The sequence below is a fragment of the Sus scrofa genome, chromosome 9 (genome assembly GCF_000003025.6).
Source record: "Sus scrofa isolate TJ Tabasco breed Duroc chromosome 9, Sscrofa11.1, whole genome shotgun sequence".
NCBI lineage: Eukaryota > Metazoa > Chordata > Mammalia > Artiodactyla > Suidae > Sus > Sus scrofa.
The window spans coordinates 46,045,377-46,068,459 of NC_010451.4; the positions used below are offsets into that span (position 1 = coordinate 46,045,377).

General features: G+C 41.2%; 2 protein-coding genes across 8 annotated transcripts in view; one reads left to right on the forward strand and one right to left on the reverse strand.

Annotated features, from left to right (window-relative positions):
- DDX6 (DEAD-box helicase 6) overlaps positions 1 to 18,460 on the reverse strand; it is a 38,221-nt gene extending 19,761 nt beyond the window's left edge. For 2 of the 7 annotated variants that reach the window (XM_021062947.1, XM_005667409.3), the window contains exons 1-5: positions 17,768 to 17,881; positions 14,594 to 15,068; positions 10,948 to 11,011; positions 9,973 to 10,077; positions 993 to 1,122 (exon numbers count right to left, since the gene is read on the reverse strand). In XM_021062947.1, coding sequence (XP_020918606.1) covers positions 993 to 1,122; positions 9,973 to 10,077; positions 10,948 to 11,011; positions 14,594 to 14,793 — 499 coding nt within the window. In that variant the 5' untranslated portion in view covers positions 14,794 to 15,068; positions 17,768 to 17,881. Of the gene's footprint in view, positions 1 to 992; positions 1,123 to 9,972; positions 10,078 to 10,947; positions 11,012 to 14,593; positions 15,069 to 17,525; positions 17,673 to 17,767; positions 17,882 to 18,256 lie in introns of those variants that run through there. The other 5 variants (XM_013979455.2, XM_013979454.2, XM_003129914.5 and 2 more) reach the window with 4 other exon arrangements.
- Positions 14,935 to 18,011, forward strand: LOC106504894 (proline-rich receptor-like protein kinase PERK2). The gene is made up of 2 exons (XM_013979478.1): positions 14,935 to 14,940; positions 17,214 to 18,011. The coding sequence occupies exons 1-2, from the start codon at positions 14,935 to 14,937 to the stop codon at positions 18,009 to 18,011; spliced, it is 804 nt and encodes a 267-aa protein (XP_013834932.1).

The following is a 23,083-nucleotide window of genomic DNA, read 5'->3' on the forward strand; positions in this document are numbered from 1 at the left end:
ATTTAGACTTTTCCTCAGCAACAATGCTATACAATTTCTGCATTCTTCTTAGTTACAAACCTTTTGAATTGAGTTGGCAATTCTTAGCTCAAAGTTTATTAGTATTTCAGTAAGAGAGTCACTAGTCAAAATACCCAAATAGGAAACTCCTGCTGCCCAGTTCCATTTACATAATATGAAAGTAGGTAACAGGAAGATGGGAGAAAAAAATTACACATCAAGTAAGTTAAAAATTGGAGTTCCTGTTGTGGTGCAGCGGAAATGAATCTGACTAGAAACCATGAAGCTGTGGATTCGATCCCTGGCCTTGCTCAGTGGGTTAAGGATACAGCGTTGCTGTGAGCTGTGGTGTAGGATGCAGATGCAGCTTGGAATTGATGTAGCTGTGGCTGTGGTGTGGGCTGGCAGCTGTAGCTCCAATTGGACCCCTAGCCTGGGAACCTCCATATGCCTCAGGTGCTGCCCTAAAAAGAAGAAAAAAAAAAAGTTAAAAATTTAAGAAAAAGGTTTAGAAATGAAAATTTAACTCTACTAGCTTATTCTGTGTACATCTATGGAAGTCTGTTTCTTCCCTCTTAAAATCCCCAAAGCAAAGGCTTTAGCGAGGAAAAGTTCATGTTTCTTCAAGGAACCCTGCAGACACGCATGTGCCACAAGAAACAAAACAGTTCAGTGCTAATAGTGTGAAAGTAGCTATGTCATATAATTTAACTTTTCAAAAGCTTAGCTTTCCTATTTATAAGGACAATACTCTTTTTGCCTAACTCATGGAATGTTTCGTAACTGTGTAACATGTAAAAGAACTTTGAAAACTAGAACTTTATAAAACCTCTCTTATAAGCTGGGAATCATTTTTGTAAGGCGATCAGGCTAAAAGCTGTGGAAAGGATAAATACCAATTCCAGATTAAGTTCTGACTAAAAAAAGATGGTAATACCTTCTACAGAGTTCCAAGGTTTAAAGTGCCATTTTAGTTTAAACATACAACTAACCTTGTATATTGTCCTTCTTCAGGTCTAGCCGTTCAAGTAAGGGAATGAGGTAGGCACCGCTCTTGCCTGTTCCATTTTTTGCTCTAGCTAAAATATCCCTACCAGATAAAGCAATGGGAATGCTCTCCTCCTAAAAGAAAAAGACAATGCAAATTAACTTATGAATTAAAAAATAGTACATAAGCAAATTCTTTAAAACACGCTGAAGGTATTAAATACCTCTTTGGTATTACTTTAAACTGTTTTATATTTGTGTTTTATAAAGAGACCAAGTAAATTAGTAGGACCAATCCATATCGCCATCAGTGTCAACTAACATTTACCAAAACTGCTCATAAAATACATACTATTTTGTATCCTAATGTAATAAAACCTACATATGTGAGTTTGTATATGGGAGTATTGTATCTAAGGAAGGTGAGCATCAACAATAAAGAGGAGGAATTTAGGCTGATAAATACAGGGAAAAAAGCAAAGGACAATTCACAATTAAAACTGGAAGAAAAGGAGTTCCTGTCGTGGCGCAGTGGTTAATGAATCTGACTAGGAACCATGAGGTTGCGGGTTCGATCCCTGGCCTCGCTCAGTGGGTCAAGATCTGGCCTTGCTGTGAGCTGTGGTGTAGGTTGGAGACGCGGCTCGGGTCTCCGATTAGACCCCTAGCCTGGGAACCTCCACATGCTGCTGGAACAGCCCAAGAAATGGCAAAAAAGGCAAAAAAAAAAAAAAAAAAAAAAAAAAGGCAAAAAAAAAAAAAAACTGGAGGAAAAAACAGAATAGATCAAGGATATAGATATATGATTATTCTAAGACTAGTAAATCAATCTGACTAGAAAAATTGTAGCTTGGACGATTTATCCTTACACAAAACAGGAATAGACTGGAAAAGTTAATCTCAGGTTCCATTTGATATTTTTAATTGTGTTACATAATGTCCAATGTCTGTGGACTGGATTCCCGACAATTACAAAATATTAAATACACATAAACAGAATTAAAAAGGCAAGGTAGGTATGAACTGGGAGGAAGCAGTGTTTGTTTTCTTTTTTTTTTTAAATTGCCACACCTATGGAATATGGAAGTTTCTGGGCCAAGGAATTGAATCCTTGCTACAGCTGTGGCAACACTGGATCCTTAACTCACTGCACCGGGCCAGGAATCAAACCTGCACCACTTCTGCAGTGACCCAAGCCACTGCAGTCAGATTCTTAACCGTGCCAGAGGAGGAACTCCCAGAATATTTTTATTTCTAAAACTAAGAAATTTTAATTTCTAAAACTATAATATTAGGAAAATAAAAACATGAAAGATTCATAATCACCATAACAATTACTGATTTCTTTTTTTTTTTTTTTTTTTTTTTGCTTTTCGGGGCCACACTCGAGGCGTATGGAAGTTCCCAGGATAGGGGCTGAATGAGAGCTATAGTTGCCAACTTGCACCACAGACATGCAAGATCCAAGCCACATATGCAACCTACACCACAGCTCATGGCAACACTGGATCGTTAACCCACTGAGTGAGTCCAGGGATTAAACCTGCATCCTCATGGATCCTAGTCGGATTCATTACCGCTGAGCCACAATGCGTTTCTTTCTTTTCTTGAGCTAATGTCCAAAACAATATCTCTAGCACTTAAAAACTGTTATTGGAGAAATTAAGCCATAAACATCATGACTTTCATTTCCCACCATGACACTCATTCTAGAACAATAATCACAGGAGCTCCCATCGTGGCACAGCCAAAATGAATCCGACTAGGAACCATAAGGTTGTGGGTTCGACCCCTGGCCTCGCTCAGTGCGTTAAGGATCTGACATTGCCCTGAGCTGTGGTGCAGGCTGCAGACGTGGCTTGGATCCTGCAACAGCCTATAGCTAGGCCAGCAGCTATAGCTCTGATTTGACCCCTAGTCTGTGAACCTCCACATGCTGTGGGTGCAGCCCTAAAAAGCAAAAAAGGAACACCAATCACATAGGACGGATGAGTTCCTTATGGTTAGAATAACTAGCACAGTTGCCAAAACAACTGCAAAAATTGTGCAGTGACAAAGACTCTGTTACCTTATTCCTATAGCTATCATTAAACAGTGAGATTATGGTAAAACAGGTCAAAGAACGAAATCTTATTTTTGACCCTATGGTCTTATTAATCTCTTCTACTTTGAGTCAGCTCTACTAATCTTCAGGTATCCTGAAGGCTTATTATCCCCATGGGTTCATTTTCTTCTATGGTTTTTAAACAGGCTACCTGCACACTACTCAGTTCTAGAGTAGAAAAAAAGGCTAGGAATCTGAGTCAGGCCCTTTAAAAGGATAAAACTTCTGAACAAAGTCAGAGAGGGTAGAATTAGATTGGGGTTATCCTAACTTCTATTTTGGGTTTACCTTTCTACTTAAAGGCCACTGACTTCTATTCCTCTGCTCTCTTTGACAGGACTTATGCTCTACAGAAACTGTTTAAGGATAGGGCTTTAACAAAGTAAGTAAGCTAGTTTGTAAATTACGATGCACTGATGTTTTGTCCTATACGGTAGCCATTATTAGTTAGCAGTCAGGGAATCAAGCACATCCACACAATCTCTTACTACTGTTTGGTAGGAAGATTAAGAGAAATGAAGCAAGAGAATTCAAGTCAGACCCAGACAGCTTTGAAACCCAAGAGGAAATCTTGGGGAGCTGCCAGGGAGAAGAAAAAAAGGAAGCTAAACAATTTACTGTGTGATGGGCACTATGCTTAGCTATTTAATGTTATTTATATCCTTTCAAGTTCTTACAAAACATATCCTGAGACAGATTGTTTTGCCCAAGGCAGCAAAGCAAGAAAGGCCAGAACCAGGATTTGAACTCAGGTCTGCTAATAGAGAAATCAGAACCTCATATACTATAAGTAGACTGTGCGGCCATTTTGAAAAGTCTGGCAGTTCCTCAAAAGTTTAAACAGTTACTTATGTACCAGCAATTCTACTCATCAGTATATACCTGAGAGAAATGGAAACAACTCCACAAAAACTCGTACATCGATGTTCAAAATAACATTATCCATAATAGCTAACAACCCTACCAACTGAAAAATGGATAAACCAAATGTGATAGAGCCATACAATGGAATATAACTCAGCAATTAAAAGGAATGAAGTACTGATCTATGATACAGTATTGATGAACCCTAAAAACATGCCAAGTCTAAAAAAAAAACCAGTCACAAAAAACCAGAACGGGCCAACCCATAGAAACAGAAAGATTAGTGGTTGATTAGAACTAGAGGAAAACTGAGGGGAGACTACTAGGAATTTTTGGGGTGATGAAAATGTTCTAGAACTGACTGTATTAACTGGTTGCACAACTGTGAATGTACAGGAAAAAAAACTGTAAACTTGAAGTGTGTGAATTGTGTCCTATGTGATTTATATCTTATGGTCACCAAATTATTTAAAAAATTATTTATATTTAGACAAAAAACTGAATAAAATTGTAAAATGATGTTAATCATTACGACAACAGACATAGAAAAAAAAAGAAAACAAGTGGAAAGAAGGCAGATAAGAACAGAAGAACATCAGTCATGATGCCAGACTATACCAGAGGACTTCTAAATTTCTTTTTGGTTCTAAAGCTCTAATTTTTTTTTTTCCTTTTGTCTCGTGAGGGCAGTACCCATGGCATATGGAGGTTCCCAGGCTAGGGGTCTAATTGGATCTACAGATGCTGGCCTACACCACAGCCACAGTAACGCCAGATCCAAGCTGCGTCGTGACCTACACCACAACTCACGGCAACGCTGGATCTTTATTAACCCACTGAGCAAGGCCAGGGATTGAACCTGAAACCTCATGGCCTCGGTTTCTGCTGCACAACGACAGGAACTCCTAAAGTTCTAATATTTATGGTTTGTTATGCTGAAGGATTCCTTAGAACCGTAAGTCTTGTGTTTTCCAGATTCTCAAGCAAAGCAGTAGTGTAGAAAAAGGCACTGTGAATGACAATTTCAGGCATATAAAACAATACTTTATTTAAAAAAAATTTTGGCCACACCCATGGCACACAGAAGTTCCTGGGCCAGGGACTGAACCCATGCCACATCTGTAACCAGAGCCACTGCAGTGACAATCCCCGATCTTCTACCCTCTGAGCTGCCATGGAACTCCAATAATACTTTGTATTCAAACTGTGCTTCCTATTTCAAAATGTTTTGTTTATATAGGCACACCTTGGGAACATTGCTGATTTGGTTCTAGACCACTGCAATCAAGAGAGTCGCTCAAATTCTCTTCTTTCCCAGTGCATAAAAGTTATGTTTACTATGCTGTAGTCTAGTAAGTGTGCAGTAGCACTGTGTAAAAATAAACAATATACATACCTTAATTTAAAAATACTAACCACCATCTGTCAACACAGAGTTGCCACAAACCTTCAATTTGTTTAAAAAACAAACCAAAAAAACCCCAAATGCAGTATCTGCGAAATACAGTAAAGCAAAGCACAGTAAAACAAGGTACACCAATACACTTGTTCTTCAGAATAAAAACCCTCTAAGGAAAAAAAAAAAAAAAAAAGAAAAGGAGTTCCCATTGTGGCTCAGTGGTTTACAAACCTGACCGGTGTCCATGAGGATGTGGGTTTGATCCCTAGTCTAAGAATCTGGCGTTGCTGTGAGCTATGGTGTGTGTAGGTCATAGACGAGGCTTGAATCCTGCACTGCTGTGGCAAAGGCCAGCAGCTGCAGCTCCAACTCAACCCCTAGCCTGGAAACTTCCATATGCCTCAAGTACAGCCCTAAAAGGAAAAAAAAGAAAAAGAAATCCTATGAGGGAGATCATTTCTACTTTACGTAAAAGCTAGATGGCAGACTGGCTAAGTGGCTGGACAGTTAATTATCTATATGCTATACCAACAGCAAGAGTAAAAATAATAAAGTGAACTTAACATTTTATTGAAGTTCCCTTGTGGTGCAGCGGGTTAAGGATCCAGTATTGCTGCAGCTGTGGCACAAGTTCAATCCCTGGCCTGGGAACATCCACATGCCATAAATGTGGCCACACTGCCGCCACCCCCCCCCCCCGCAAAAAACCAAGAAGACAAAGTGAATTTAACATTTTAATACAACTGTAAAAAAGGAGCCAGTAAGAGTCCATTAAGAATTAAGTCTGCCTGGCAGCAGTGTGGCTAAGCATAAGCAGTCTAAGGCACTGGATTAAAATTAAGGCTGCTAAATGAACCCATATCCTTTTTTGATAAAACTACTATAAAAAATAAAAACCCATAATATTTATTGAGCATTTATCACTTACTAGCCACTGTACTAAGCATACTAACATGAATTACCCAACTTAATCTCTACAACAATGCTATGGTGGGTGTATACTATTATTATAGGTCAGAAAACTGAGGCTTAGAAACATCTCAATCAACTCAGAAAGGAGTGAAGGAGTTCCCATCGTGGCTCAGTGGTTAACGAATCCAACTAGGAACCATGAGGTTGTGGCCTTGCTCAGTGGGTTAAGGATCTGGCGTTGCCGTGAGCTGGGGTGTAGGTTGCAGACATGGCTCGGATCCTGCATTGCTGTGGCTCTGGCATAGGGCAGTGGCTATAGCTCCGATTCGACCCCTAGCCTGGGAACCTCCATATACCGTGGGAGTGGCCCTAGAAAAGGCAAAAAGGCAAAAAGACAAAAAAAAAAAAAAAAAAAAGGAGTGGAGATGAGATTCAACCTGGGCAGTCTGACCACAAAGCTAGTGCTCTTAAAAAAAATTCTTTAGGAGTTCCCGTCGTGGCGCAGTGGTTAACGAATCCGACTAGGAACCATGAGGTTGTGGGTTCGATCCCTGCCCTTGCTCAGTGGGTTAACGATCCGGCGTTGCCGTGAGCAGTGGTGTAGGTTGCAGACGCGGCTCGGATCCCGCGTTGCTGTGGCTCTGGCGTAGGCCGGTGGCTACAGCTCCGATTCAACCCCTAGCCTGGGAACCTCCATATGCCGCGGGAGCGGCCCAAGAAATAGCAACAACAACAACAACAAAAAAGACAAAAGACAAAAAAAAAAAAAAATTCTTTATACTAAGTCTGCGTAAAGATATACATTAACCATAATTTCATCAAAGTATTCTAAATACAATGAGGGCCTATTTGCTGTCATGCACCTTGCTAAGTCCTGGAAATACAAAGCTGAATGATATAGCAGAAAAGCCAACCATAAGACTTTTCATTCCTGTAGATAAAATGGATTAACATTAGTAGATCCCTAGACATTTTTGGTATTTGCACTCAAATTGCCTGATAACTTAATCTTGACACTTTCTCCAACCACAACAAACTTCTTTCAGTTTGTCCACAAAGGCACTCTTATCCCAAGGCAATCACTACCCAAGTCTTCTCCACTTGGAACATGGATCACTTCTTTCAGGTTGTCCCATCTTCCCCTAATAGCTACATATATGTGCCCTTTACATTACCCTGAAATTATCTGTACAACTAGCTATCCTTTTCACCAGACCATGACTACAGGAACCCCATCTATTTTGCTCATCACAACACTCCCAAGGTCTGACACATTCTAGGTCACTTGACAGATCTTTGTTTGATGAAAAAGTACTCAGTGATGTCACAGGGTCTGTCCTGAGTAAAGTCTGCATTCAACAATTTCAACTTATGTGACATTTAACAAATTTGTTTATATATAATGTATGTCTACATGCCAAGTGTGTGTATGTGTAAATGTACATGTATTTTCATGTTCTTTCCATGAATGGGCCAAGAAGCAAAGAGAGCACCTAGAGCATAGATCTTGGTCTCTAATACTACTCCTTACTAACAGGAATCAGGATTTCTTGGAGAAATAGCTGATTCTAAGGCTGGGTAGGTCTACAGATAAACTTGGCATCATGGTATATTGAAAACGAATTGCTTAAGAAAAATAAAGGGGGGGGGAGGTTAACAGGTGGAGCACAGGGGATTTTTACATCAGAGAAACTAATCTGGGAGTTCCCGTTGTGGCTCAGTGGTTAACGAATCTGACTAGGAACCATGAGGTTACAGGTTTGATCCCTGGCCTTGCTCAGTGGGTTAAGGATCCGGCATTGCTGTGAGCTGTGGTGTAGGTCGCAGATGCGGCTCGGATCCCGAGCTGCTGTGGATATGGCATAGGCCAGAGGCAACAGCTCCAATTGGACCCCTAGCCTGGGAACCTCCATATGCTGCAGGAGTGGCCCTAGAAAAGGCAAAAAGACAAAAAAAAAAAAAAAAAAAAGAAACTACTCTGTATGATATTATAATGGTGGATACATGTCATTATACATTTGTTCAAACCCACAGAATGTACAATAAACTATGGGCTTTGGGTGATACGCCAACATAGGTTCATCAGTTGTATAACAAATATTGCTCATGGGGGATGCTGATAATGAAGGAGGCTATGCATGTGTGGGCAGAGATTAATATAAAAAAAACTCTTATCTTTTGTTCAATTACTCTGAACTTAAGACTACTTTAAAAAAATAAGTCTACTGGAAAAAGAAGAAAAAAAGGCATATTACAAAAGCAAAGGAACCAGCTTAAAGGAGCTCACACTGGCCAAATATGGAATAATTTGAGCACGAACATACCATATTAAAAAAGAGAAAAAAAAAAAAGGAATTATTGAGTCCACACTGATAATATATAGATACATAAAGAGGAGCTATGAGAAGGCTCTTCTTTATATATATATCCAAATGTGGAAGAAGTATTAAGATCTAGAAGCTCATCATAATCTGTCAGAGTAGATTAAATTTAGACAGATGCTAAGGCTAGGGGGAAATTCCAATGAAGAGTAATACATCTACACTGCCCTAATGTGCTTCCCACAAATTGCTTATTAGTTTCAGGGTGCGGGGGGGCAGAAATTACATAGTAGAAAAATCAAGACACCACTCTGACAGGGTAATCAAAATTAAAATCACTCCCAAGGAACAAACTGATACTATACCTACAAAGGTGACTTCTGAAGTATTCTGGCTAAGAATGCATAATTTCAAACCAATCACATGGAAACATGAGACAAATTCAAAATCAGGAATGCTCTATTAAAAAGGGGGGAGGCCTGGGAGTTCCAGTGGCTTAGTGGTTAATAAACTCGACTAGTAACCATGAGGTTGTGGGTTCGATCCCTGGCCTCACTCAGTAGGTTAAGGATCCAGTGTTGCTGCAAGCTGTGGTGTAGGTTGCAGATGTGGCTCGGATCCTGCGTTGCTGTGGTGTAGGCCAGCAGGTGCAACTCCTATTCAACCCCTAGCCTGGGAACTTTCATATGCCGTGGGTAAAAAAAAGGGGGGGGGGCTGTATTTTTGATATGTCAATGTTATAAAAGACAAAAAAAGATAAAGGAATAGGAAACTATATTTAATATCCTGTGACAAGCCATAATGGAAAAGAATATGAAAAACAATGTGTATATATATATGTATGTATACTTGAATCACTTTGCTGTACAGCAGAAATTAACACATTGTAAATCAACTATACTTCAATAAAATCAAGGAAAAAAAAAAGACTAGAGAACTGCTCGCAATTAAAATATCTGATCCTAGGATGGGCCCTGCACAGAAGAGAAAAAAAGACAAAATGTGGGGGCCAATTAGAATACAAATGATATATGAAACTGAAGTATTGCATTAAAGTTAAACTGACTGAAACTAACTGTATTATGTTTATACAAGAGAATATCCCTATACTTAGGAAATACACACCGAAATAGTTAAACTGACTGAAACTAACTGTATTATGTTTATACAAGAGAATATCCCTATACTTAGGAAATACTGAAATATCTATGGTTTTGTAATTTACCCTTTAAAGGTTGAGAAAGTGTGCTCATGCATGTGCATATATACGTCTGTATATACACACTTGAGAGAAATGTTGGTTCATTATATCATCCTCACAGATCAAAAAGTAAAGTAACTCTTAACTCATAACATTATATATATGACAAAAAGGGGTAACATACCTGAATAGGAGAGGGCTTTTCCCAGCCCATTTCAAAAATTCCCATTAGCAACTCCCGTTTCAAACAGTAATCTTCAAACTCATTTCCTTTTGTGGAAGTCACATCCTAGTCAAACAAAACAGACAAACAACAACATAAAAGAATGAAGTACAATTGTGTTCCTTTGATAATTAGCATGCTTAAGAAAGTGTCTGATAGACTAATTCCTTTAAGATATAAGTAAGATATATACACATATTTAGTTCTGTCTTGATCTGTATTTCAACTATTCCTGAAGAATAAACACTCTCCTTAAAACATACAAGCCATTTAAAAACATATCTGTAAGGGAAAGCCCAGCTACCCTGTGGTTATTTTCTTCTAAGGACTGATGGAAAACTGTTATTTCTATATAAGTACCAAGCTGTGAATTGCAAATCACAGGTGTGAAGTCAAACCCTAGCTCCACTGCTCATTGCCTACAAATATCCTAGTCTAAACCAGGATTTCTCAAGCCCAGCATTATTGACATTTGGGCCAAAAAATTCTTTGCTATAAGGGGCTGTCTTACAGCATCCCCTCAGCTGTGAAAACCAAAAATGTCTTCAGCTATTGCTAAATGCTTCCTAGAGGGCAAAAACTGACCTTGGGTGAAGAACACTGGGCTAAGAGAACTAACCTCTCAACTTTAGTTTTCTCATCCACAAAATGGGGTAGTACCTAGCTTGAATCTTACTGTGCTGCTGTAAGCAGAGAATTTTGAGAAAATGCCTTGAAACCCATACAAGCATTTCACAAATGAGGTAAGATAAATATATGTATAAACACATTTAATATTAATTTCCTCCAAACAGTGGAAGTTTTCATCAGTTCATCATACATGAACTGTACAATTTCAACTTACTTTAAGAGTCAACACATAGTGCCTATTACTAAGTAACTACTTCACTTTTAGGAATTACACATCATTTTTCCACTTGAATGTTACCAACTTACCGAAGTTTTGATTCTTAGATCCTTTGGAGGGAGTTTTAAAGTCTTTTTCCAGTCATCACCAGGTCTAGAGAAAATAGAGTAAAACTGAAGTATCAGAATTCATAGCATCACTACTCTAAAAGATAATTCACTTCAATTATAATTTCTAAAAAGCACAGTAAGGAGTTCCCATCATGGCTCAGTGGCTTAAGAAACCAACTAATATTCATAAGGATGTGGGTTCAATCCCTGGCCTTGCTCCATGTGTTAAGGATCCAGTGTTGCCACAAGCTGCAGCATGGGTCACAGTTGCGGCTTGGATCCACATTGCTGTGGCTATGGTGTAGGCTGGCAGCTGCAGCTCTGATTTGGCCCCTAGCCTGGGAACTTCCATACGCCACAGGTGCGGCCCTAAAAGAAGGAAAAAATAAAAATAAAAAATAAAAAGCACAGTAAGTTTAATATATTGCCATTTACTTAATATGGTTAAGAGATATACAGAGATACGCTTTAGAAAAACTACTCTTCTTACAAAGAACAATCTAGGGAGAATTTTAAACAAATCAAGAATAGAAAGGATAAGGTATCCAGGTGGGTTAAGCAGCCAGTGTTGTCACTGCTGTGGTATGGGTTTGATCCCTGACCTGTGGACGTCTGCATGCCACAGAAGCAGCCAAAAAAAAAAAAAAACTTTCAGACTTAGGTTTAAGCCCTGGCCCTTCTACTTACTAGTTCTGTGACCTTGCAGCTGTTACTTTTCTAAACCTCTATTCTTTTATATATATAATGGTATAAGAATTATATAAAATAATTTCTGTAAAGTACTCAGCACAATGCCTGGCAAAATAAGAACTCAATTTTAACTGCTAATAAACATCTCTCATGATCTTTTTTTACTGGAGGATGCTTGAAACCATGAAAGAAAATAAATTTTAAAAAACCTAATTTTCTTAAAAAAATTATTATTATTTTTGCCATGCTTGAAGCATGCAGAAGTTCTAGGGCCAGGGATCAAACCTGTACCACAGCAGCAACCTGAACCACAACAGTGATGCCAAATCCTTAACCACTAGGCCACCAGAGAACTCCAAAAAATTTTCTTTTTGGTCAAGTAAAAACTTAATACCCGAAGCGTCTAAGAGAAGAAAAGACTGTCAATAAAGTAGACTATGTTTTCAACTGTCATCTTTAAAATAAGCTTTCACTAATTTAATTATGGCAACTCTTAGAGCCCCCCAAATGTCTCAGGAGTGTTGATTTAGAAAGATGAATGTATATGTTACCCAAAGCTAGGTCCCACATAATTCAAGATATTCTAACACAAGTAACTATTTGCTACCAATCCAAGTGTACTAAGAAAGCCTTTCATTCTAGTCTATACCACACAAAAGTTTCTAAGCAAAAATGTCAGTTGAACATCCTAGTAGGCCAGCTTGCCACATTGCCAAATTCAATAAAAAGTGAATAAAAATGCAGAAGAAATAATGCAAAATCTTTCCACAAAAAAATTTACAATCTTAGGAGGTTAAAAAATTTTAATGAGAAAACAGGTGATATAGATAGCTACTATAAGAGCTCTAGATAGTACAAGAGCTCTAAGACATGAGATCCAAAAGTCTTCATAGAAGAGATGACATTTAAACTGAAATTCAAAGATTCACAGAATTGAAAAGAAACAATTCTAAAAAAAAGCAAAAAAGGGGGAAAATCCACTGTTAGCTCAGAGTTTAAGTAGAAAATACTCTCAAAATGAAATAAAACAGATTTTTGTTTCTATCCTTAAAGACTGAAAATAGCCTAGGAATTCCCGTTGTGGCACAGTGGTTAATGAATCTGACTAGGAACCTTGAGGTTTCGGGTTCGATCCCTGCCCTTGCTCAGTGGGTTAAGGATCCGGCGTTGCCATGAGCTATGGTGTAGGTTGCAGACACAACTCAGATCCCAAGTTGCTGTGGCTGTGGCATGGACCGGCGGCTACGGCTCCGATTCGACCCCTAGCCTGGGAACCTCCACGTGCCGCAGGAGCAGCCCTAGAAAAGGCAAAAAGACAAAAATAAAATAAAATAAAAATAGCCTAAATGTTGATAGCCTATTCATATTTTGTCAAGACAGAGTGTAATGCAGAAAATACTTAGTTTCTACACCATTTAAAGCATTCACCTTAAAAATAATAGAATATGGGAGTTCCAGTCGTTGCACAGTGGAAACGAATCTGACCAGGAATCTTGAGGTTTCGGGTTCAATCCCTGGCCTCGCTCAGTGAGTTAAGGATCTGGCATTGCTGTGGCTGTGGTGCTGGCTGGCAGCAACAGCTCCGATTAGACCCCTAGCCTGGGAACCTCCATATGCCGTGGGAGCGGCCCAAGAAATGGCAAAAAGATCAAAAAAAAAAAAAAAAAAAGTGTTTCATCATCTTATGAAGATTAGATTCTAGAGGTTAAATCAACTTATGATGGTTAGATTCTTAACAACAAAAACAAATCTCAAATGGGTCAAGATTCTCAAATGTTAATTTTCTATAAACTAATTCTTTTGTGTGATAGTTACCTTTCAAATACTTTAAAATGTAGTTAAAGATGACAGCCTATAAACTTTTTTTTTTTTTTTTTTGGTCTTTTTGCCTTTTCTAGGGCCGCTCCCACAGCGGCATATGGAGGTTCCCAGCCTAGTGGTTCAGTCGGAGCTGTAGCCACCGGCCTGCGCCAGAGCCACAGCAACGCGGGATCCGAGCCGCGTCTGCAACCTACACCACAGCTCACGGCAACGCCGGATCGTTAACCCACTGAGCAAGGCCAGGGATCGAACCTGCAACCTCATGGTTCCTAGTCAGATTCGTTAACCACTGTGCCACGATGGGGACTCCAAACTTTCAAATTTAAAAAAACATACATTCTGAAGTAAAATGAGATCCAAGTTTTTAAGAGTTTAAAATTCTGAGTTGCCTAAGTAATAAACTGATCACTATTTTGTGTATAAAAGAATGAGAAAGCTTATTTAAAAAAAAATGAAAATAGGGCAGAAAAGCATGAAAAGCAAAGTGATATAAACTTAAAAAAGGTATGGATAAATTTTTCTATAAGTGAGTATGTTTGAAGTTCAGAAGGCTGGGCAGGTCTTTAGCTTGAAATTGGGAATTCCCATCGTGGCTCAGCAAGTTAAGAACCCAACTGGTATCCATGAGGATGTGTGTTTGATCCCTGGCCCCCGCCCCGCTCAGTGGGTTAAGGATCCTGAGTTGCCATGAGCTGTGGCATAGACCAGCAGCTGTAGCTATGATTTGACCCCTAGCCCGGGAACTTCCATATACCACAGGTGCCGCCCTTAAAAACCAAACCAACAAACTTGAAATCGGCTTTAACTAATTTATAACACTAAGGAGAAAGCCATACTGGCAAAAACAAGATGAATTTGAGCTCGTTATAAAAGCCAGAAATGTTTCAAAAAATAGTCTATACAAAATTAATATTCATCACCTTTGCTTGATACTTAATAAACTTGAATTTATTATGACAGAAATGTATTATCCTATTGCAAATACCTACAGGGCCATAGAGGCATGTGACCTCTATTTGCAATCAAAATGTTTAGGATACACATAGTCAACAACAAAGTAACAAAATAAATCTCATTGGGCCCCCCACGTGTGTTTATTTATTCTAAAACTTACTTAATAGTGGCGGTCATACTCTGTGCTTGCTGCTGAGTGCCATTATTGATTGTGTTGGTGTTTTTCAGCTGGTTCATCTGTTGCTGTGTCTGTGTGCCCCCTCCTCCAGGGCCACCACTGGGCTTCACAGGGCCCCTCAGCTGACCATTTTGACTGGATAGACCCATTATAACAGGGTTCTCTGTTCTGGCCGTGCTCATGCTGTATTAATTGTAAAGATGTCTCTTTCAAAGTTCAAAACTTTTGAAAGTCAGTAAAGAAACTGTAATAACAGTTTATTAGGCTCTCCAAAACGAAGAGATAAATATAAGTCTTGCTCAATATATGAGTCCTTTATTGCAATGCAGGCAAGCACCTGTAAGTCTCTGAACAGTAAGCAGCAGTAACTTGCTCTCATGCACCGAATCAACTCTTTTTTTTAAAAAAAAGCCCTCTAACAAGGTTGAGTTATATATCTGAATTCGCTCAGTTCAATCTGAAACAAAGAAAAAAGTTAAATTAACAAATGTAAAGTTAGAAAAAGCTTTTTTGTTTCCTTTTTAAAGAACTCAAAGAAGCACTCCCTTTTTTAAAGTTGAAGATTTAAGAACACAGCTGCACTTAGACCAAATCACTAGCCAGGCTAGAAACACAAAAAGATGACCTGCCTCAAAAAACAAACCTGCACTGAAAAGTTCAAAGCAACACAGACATCAGGTAGAAATATACTGTGATTAAATCAGCATTAGTTGGCAAGTGATGATCTCTTCCCTTCAGTTTCCTCCTAGATGAATTAAGTCCCTGACACCTCTAAATGTCAATGATTCATTACACTCAATTACAACTCAATGAAGTGTCAGCACAACTTAATGTAAATCTACATACGAACAAGGCAATTCATTAATTTTTTTCTATTTCTGACGGTAAGAATACTTGAAGAGTTGAGCTTTTGACTTAATTTTATGCTTTCAGAAAAACCTATTTATGCCCTTATAAATTGCAACCACAGAAATTAAACTTTATAAAGAAAAATGCATTTCTTTTTCCTTTCTAAGTTTTTGACCCTTAAAACAATAACTGAAGCAGTCAAGGGATATAAAATGTATACACTTTTGCTTGAAAAACAGCCAAGAAAATCTTTAGCTACATTAATTAAATCTGAATACTACAAAACTGGTATAATTTTTAGTATAACACTTTTCAAAAGGCATATCCCAACTTGAAATAGCACTGCTTTTAAATTACAAAAACACAAAAAGGAATTTACTTCTATTAAAAAAAAAATCTGTGAGAGGCTAAAAACACTAGTAACTTTGATCAAACTCTCCAGGAAACCCAGAGTACCAATTAATAGTTAAATTTTAAAAAACTATTCCCCAATCAAATTATTTGTAAATAAAAACTTAATTTAAAAGCCAGGCAGAAAAAGCCAGAAAATAAAGGCCTGTTTGGTTTGTCAACTGCTTTAAATGTTTTACCAAAAATACACTAGCTTACTAGTTAATGTTTTCTTGCCATATACCGAGATTTCTCAAACTATAAAATCTTTTAAAATACTCTTTGAGGTTTTTTTTTTAAATAAAAATCAAGCTGCTCAAAAGCAAATCTTGATCATCACATACACAAAGCTGTCTATTTCCACGTCTCCCAAGAAGCTGAAAGTCCTCTTAAGCAGAGGGTGGTTAACAGCCACCTAATTTCAGTTCAAGGTAGTAAGTGGTTTCCAGTATTGACAGGTTTATATTATGATCAGCAATACCAGCTACTTCACACCAGAAGACTGGTTTGCAAAGCACTAAGAGGATGAAGAAGGCAACCTCTAAAGATTAAATGATATCATCACTGTCCATTATACACACAAGACCTTCTATCTTCCTATATCCAAAATGTGACTATGTGATAACTGCTCCCCTCTTAATTAAGCTAAAGCCTGCACTGCAGCTTTATGTCTCAGGAAAGGAAATATTCCTCCTACCCTTTCTCAATTTAGATTTGCAAGTTATATTTCTACATTTTCAAAAATACGAACGACACACAGACTAGTTGGGAGGAGCCCCTAGCGGAGTTAATTACAGCACTTTCCAGATCGTAGTTAGCAACTGACAGTTTCACACGCCAAACTGTACCGTCATCTCCAAAAAGACCTTTTGTTTGCAAATGCAGCGCAGTTTCTCTAAGCTTGGTGTGCAAGTTAGAGTGACTGTTCTATTTTGAAGGGATGAGGGGACTGTCGAAGAGAAAGGGGACTGGGCGATAAGGGAAAGAAACAAGCCAATGATTCGAGCTCCCTAATTGTAGGGAAATCATTTCTTGCTTCTATCTTCTCACCCCCACCCAAAAAAACCCACACACTTCAAGTCAGCTCTCTGGACCCATAAACACAAAAGGGCTGGAGCCCTGCAATCGTATCTGCGCAACAAGAGCAGGGAACCAGCTCCGCGGGTAGGGAACAATAGGGACTCCCCCAAAAAGGCCCCAAAGAGAAACCCTTAAGTCAGAAGGCCTGTTCTTTTCTCCAAGAATCCGGGGCTCCAAGATCACCGCCTTGTTATTGACCTACACGGCCTTACTCAGATCAAACAGCCGGTCCTCTTCCAAACCAAGCTCTCCCGACACCGCATATCCCTGCCGCCCCCTATAGGGCCGCCTTTTACCCAGTAACCTCCACCATCTCCCTAAGTCCTTGCTGCCTCCTACGGTCCCACCTTCCCTCATCTTCTACAAAACTCCTCTGCGAACTTCGCCCGCTCCTTCTCCAGACCCTGTCGCGCACCACATTGCTCCATCCTACTCCTCCCGGGCGCCCCCACCCCACACAGCTGCCGCCCGCCACCCGCCTTCCTCCCCAGGGCCCGGCCAGGCCTCAGGCCTCCACCTCAGACCCCCTTTCAGAGCTGCCGGGGGGCTACCCGCAGCCTCGGCGTCAACGCCGACCTCCACCCCCCCGCCTCACCCCACTTCCCGCGGCTCGAGCCCGAGTCCTACCACCGAGGCCACTCCCGCTCGGCACCCCCGGTCCTTTATTGTTGACTCGAAGCTCCCAAAATGGCGGCCGCTCCTTCCTCCTCGGAAACCTCCGCCCGCCCCCACCCGGCCCCTCGCTTCGGCCTCCTCCCGCCCCGCCCCCGCTCAGCTGCCAGGGCTGCACTGCCGACCAGCCAGCGCCTGCCCGCTCCCGGGGCCGTCCAGCCCTACCTCCGCCGCTGCCCGCGCTCAAGGCGCCGTCGAAGCCGCCGCCCGGACTGAGCTAACTCGGCTCCCCCGCTCCCTGCCCCCCTCCTCCCTGCGTTCTCCGCATGGCGGCCGCTGCGGCTCCTCCTCCGCGCAAGATGGCGAGACTCCGGCCGCCGCCGCAGCTGTGTCGGCCGCGGCGTCTCAGTCTGTCCTGCTTCGCGACAGGACAAATCCTGGCCAGGGAACCTACCCGAGGAGAAAATGAAGGCCTGTGCTTTCCTACGGATCCGGGACTCACGGGGCCCCGGTGGAGGGGAAGTCGGAAGGGAAATACGGCTCCCTTTCTGAAGGGAAAGGAGGGCTGCTCTTTCTACAGCTGAGGAGAAATGATAGGGGAATGGTCGCTGGGAAGGGTCCCCCTAGAGTGGAAATCGGGAGCGTGGGACCTGAGGAGGATCTGCTTTTTCCTGACCAAAGACCGGGTAGCGGCTCGGGGACGGGAGAGCTGACCTGACATCTCCCGCGGGCGAAGGAGGCTGCTGCAGGACCGAGGGGTCGCGTCCGAGCCCCTCCGGCCTCCATCCAGGAACACGCGGAACCAGTAGTCTGGAGGCGCCAGCGCGCGCCGGGGTTTGGGCACCGGAAGGGGGGCCAGCCGGGACCGGTGCAGCGGGGAGAACCCCGGGGAGCGCGCGGGGCTGGGGACAGGGGGCGCTGTGTCAGGGCAAGCGGGGGGTGGGGGAGACTGTAGAGGCGGATCTGGCGCGGGGGTGTTGGGATGCTGAGTAGCCAAGGTGCGACCACGGCCGGAACCCGGAGAGCGAGCCTCAGGAAAGAGAATGGGACACTGGGGCAGCGATCCTCCTCGCTCTGCTCCAAAGAGCAATTCTCAGAGAGGGAACCAGGGAGGCCTAGCCTCTCCCAAAGGAAAGAAACACTGAGTCAGTTATTATAGGAATAAGAGCTCTGCACATAAATGGGGAACCAGAAGACCGAAGGCGACTCCCTTTCCAGATTGACCCTCATCAGAAAGATAATTATGTATTTATACCCATAAATATTTTTCACATCTGAATGTCTCCGTTTATCCTTAACAAAAATAACAGGAATGGACTCTTGTTCCAGGTAAAACAAGAACTGGAAGCTAGAACGTTTAAGTTAGGTCCAGGGAAAATATAAACCTGGGTCTCACCCAGCTGAGAGACAATATACAGGGCAATGACCAAACCATGTGTTGACGACCCTCAACTTCTGCTTCCAGTAGCACGAGAGGCGAAACCACAGCCTCTGCAGTGACGGAAGGGGCAAAAAACTTCGTCGTTGACTGCCAGCTTCCCGAATTTTTGCCCCTGCTCCCAACTCGGGACCAATCAGAGAAAGCCAAATATATTCCCTCAAACCAATCACTTAAGATGCCCAGTTTCTAGTTAGCCCGCCTCCAGCTACCCCGTGTTAACAACCTCCAATCAGAGCATACCCTGAAGCTTTACCGCCGCCCCCTGCCCTTTTTTTTTAATTTAATTTTTTTTTTTTTTTTTTTTTTTTTTTTTAAACTGCCGGCCTCTAAGTCTACCAAACTAAGAGAAGGCGGCTGGCTCCCTTGTTACAGCAAGCTTTGAATGAATAGCCTGTTCTCATTGGTGGTCTTCGTTTATTTTATTTCCACACAGCCTAAGGAAAGGTGGTAGAGAAGTGTGAAAAAGCTGTTCTTGAGATTTTTTAATTCCCTTTAATTTGTTCATCTAAATTTGTAGTATGTGGTCTCCCACCCAGCTTTTAAAACATCCACTCATTTAAGGGAATAACTGGCATCTTGTGCCCATCCCGGAGAAAGAATGGCTAAGTGGTTCTTTAAGAAAATGTTGAAGTATGAGGCCTCACTGTCTTTCCAAGTAGCAGGAATGTGAAGGGGAGGAGAGCAAAAAGGGAGTGGGAGGGAGGAGAGCCTAGGGATTTAAAACAGGCCACAGCCCGCTCAGGTCTCTTTCCCTAGACCGCTCAGACCAGCCAAAGGAAAGGGATGTGTTCATAAATAAACTGTTACCTTCAAAGGGGGCCTGACTGAGGTCTTGACAAAAACCAAAAGTGAGGTGCCATTTCTTCTGCAGCCAAGAGCAGAATATGAAATAGCTGCCTATTCTCACCTAAAAATCTGCCAGGGTTAAAACCTTTCAAGAGTCTGCATAATATTGTTATAAGATTGTCAGATATCCCTCCAGTTTGTTTATGTCAGCCCTTTTCAGCTTTCCGATGAGAAATATAGATGATATAGAATTAAACTATTAACCCTTGGCCCTTTTCTTCTTGGTTCATAGATCCGGTGGTTGATAGATCCAATTCAACTATCTCAAGATCTTTTTTTCTCCCTAGTTCAAACAGATTAATAAGAACAGTAGAAAAATATGACACAGGTGAATTATTTGATAGTGCACGTAGTATCTTTATAAAATGTTTCTTTCAAGTATTGCATGAGGAGTTCCCGTCGTGGCTCAGTGGTTAGAGAACCCAACTAGTGTCCATGAGGACTCAGGTTCGATCCCTGGCCTCGCTCAGTGGGTTAGGGATCCGATGTTGTGACCTGTGGTGTAGGTCGCAGACGAGGCTCGGATCCCGAGTGGCTGTGGCTGTGGCTTAGGCCGGCAGCTACAGCTCCAATTGGACCCTTAGCCTGGGAACCTCCATATGTAGTGGGTGTAGCCCTAAAAAGACAAAAAAAAAAAAAAGCATTACGTAAATCTTTGACCACATTGAGTGTAATAGTTCAGGTGAACTGTGGTATATATGGTTTCTAGAGGGATAGGTTTCTATCCCCAGCGAAGTCACCTGATAATTGTATAATTGTTGTAAAATGTTTCCCAAAATGTATTGGTCATTTTTGGTCTATTTAGGGCCGCACCTACAGCATATGGAGGTTCCCAGGCTAAGGGTCTAATTGGAGCTATTGCTGCGGGCCTACACAAAAGCCACAGCAACGCCAGATGTGAGCCATGTCTTCGACCTAGACCACAGCTCATGGCAATGCTGGATCCTTAACCCACTGAGCGAGGCTAGGGATCGAACCCACAACCTCATGGTCCCTGGTCTGATTTGTTTCTCCTGCGCCATGATGGGAACTCCTGTATTGGTCATTGTCATTTTGTTTTTAGTCACTCTCAATTCTCCTGTCCTACTTTTTTTCAACTAGATGCTGTTAGCTAAAATGTTTGGCCTGGATTGTTGCTGCCTCCTAGAGATTCTGTCTATAGGAAAGATATCTTAAAAAAGATTCGTAAATGGAATTGAGATTTTCAGTAGCTCTGTTTAAAACACGCAGGACTCTGTGTGTGTGTGTGTGTGTGTGTGTGAATGAGGTTCGAATAAAAATACTATTTGGAATTTGATCACAATAATGGGTACTCCCCCAGCAAATACTGTTTGCCAGTCTCACAGAGTATCTGTATTTACCTAAAAATAACTAAAAGAAAGAAAAAGAATCACAACTTACACTGATTCATCTTCAATTTATAATATTTAGAATCTAGAATTCCAAGTAATTTGAACCTGGGGAATATACATATGTGATACTATCTTAAAAAACCCAAATGTTTTTAATATGCTATAATAGATTTCACACTTTTGACTTCCTGTTATTTTTTTAAGCAAACATAATAGTTTTTTTTTAACTTAAACTACAAGCAAATGTATTCATTACCTAGAAAAAAATTCACCCACATCTTATCCTCAATAAAATGATTATATCACACCTGGCTAAGTTTTACAATACAACATTTTTCCTCTTTCACAATCAGCAAAATATTTTGATTTTCTAAAAGAAATTTCAACAGATAAAGTTCTTTTCAATATGCTCAAGCAATATCTGGGAATTACTAGCCAAGACTTAAGGCTAATAGGCCCAAGGAGCCAAGTACCATTTTCTTTGGACTTCACAGCAGGTAGAAATTGCCTCTTCAATTTATACACCTGAAGAAAATGAAGCAGCATCAGCCTACTGAGAGCTTGACAAAGAAAGAAATCCTCAGAGAGGTGCAAGTACTGCCCTGAAGTTAATGCATACTAAGCAGATGTATCTAATCACAGAGAGACCGCATTTGGCACATTTTTGTTGCAATAAATGTTCCGCTTCCAGAATAAACTCAAGTTGAAAAATAAGAAAGCAATATTGCAAACAAGGAAGGAAGTGAGTGGGTTAAACACATTTCCCCCAAACTATCAGGTTTTGGTTTACAGAATTTATATTCATCTCCCCCTTCCCGGGTACCACAACCAGCTAGCTCAGCTCACCAAATTTGGCCTCATCAGATCCCAGCATTGTTTGTGTTCTGGTCATCACCCAGAGAATTCTAGCTATTCATTTTGCCTCCTCAATTTTCCCTCCTGTGCACCAGCTACTCATTAACTTGAAAATAATGTATGCTGGTAAGACACTGAAGTCTGGAAGCTAGTTTGTTGTTGTTTTTCCTTTTTCAGCTGCACCCATGGCATGTGGAAGTTGCCTACAGCACAGCTGGATGCTGGATGATGGATCCTTAATTCCCTGTACAAGCTGGGGAATCAAACTGGCAACACCAGAGACAAGCTGGGTCATTAACCCACTGCACCACAGCAGGAAACTAGTTCTTTAGGTATAAATTTAATTTGACCTCCTAGGATCAAAACAGAACTGACACCATCCCCCATGATGCTTTGATGTTCTTGGGTGCTTTCCAAGTTAGGTTAGGTTGCTGATGGGTGATGTTGATAGGGGTCTCTGGCAATCCTATGGAATTGTCGTGGAGTGGGTATGTGCCTGGTGCCTCCTTTGTACCCAGGACCTTGTAACAACATTATATTTCTGAATGACCTTCTCAGAAGGGCAGAAACAATCATGACAAAATGCCCAGCCCTGATTTCCTGGCCCTAGTCAATCTGCAGGGCCTTCTATTGATCCTTGAAGATAAAACTTAGGTATCTTAGGTGATCTTAGGTATGAGCTGTGGGAAGCTAGCTTATAGCTATGGAGTGGGCAGTCTCTGCAGTCTTGAGTGCCAGGGTTGGATTAAGTAACATCTACAGCTACCAGGACCAGACAAGGAACAAAGGAAGACATTATTTCAGTGCAGAGTTCTCCTCTGTGACCTTCCTAGCTCTTTAACTGCTTGATGAATTTTAAAGATCATTCTTTATGTCAGCCCCCTCCTAAATAACCCCTGAGTGTCTCCCAGTTCTTTTTTACCATTTGGAGTCTTCATTCCATTGGCAGATTGGGTCTGTCAATGGGCCCATCCAGTCTGATTTCCCGTTCTCTCTCGAAAGCCTGTGTTGCCCTGATCTCCTCAGGACCCATTCCCTCACCTTCCA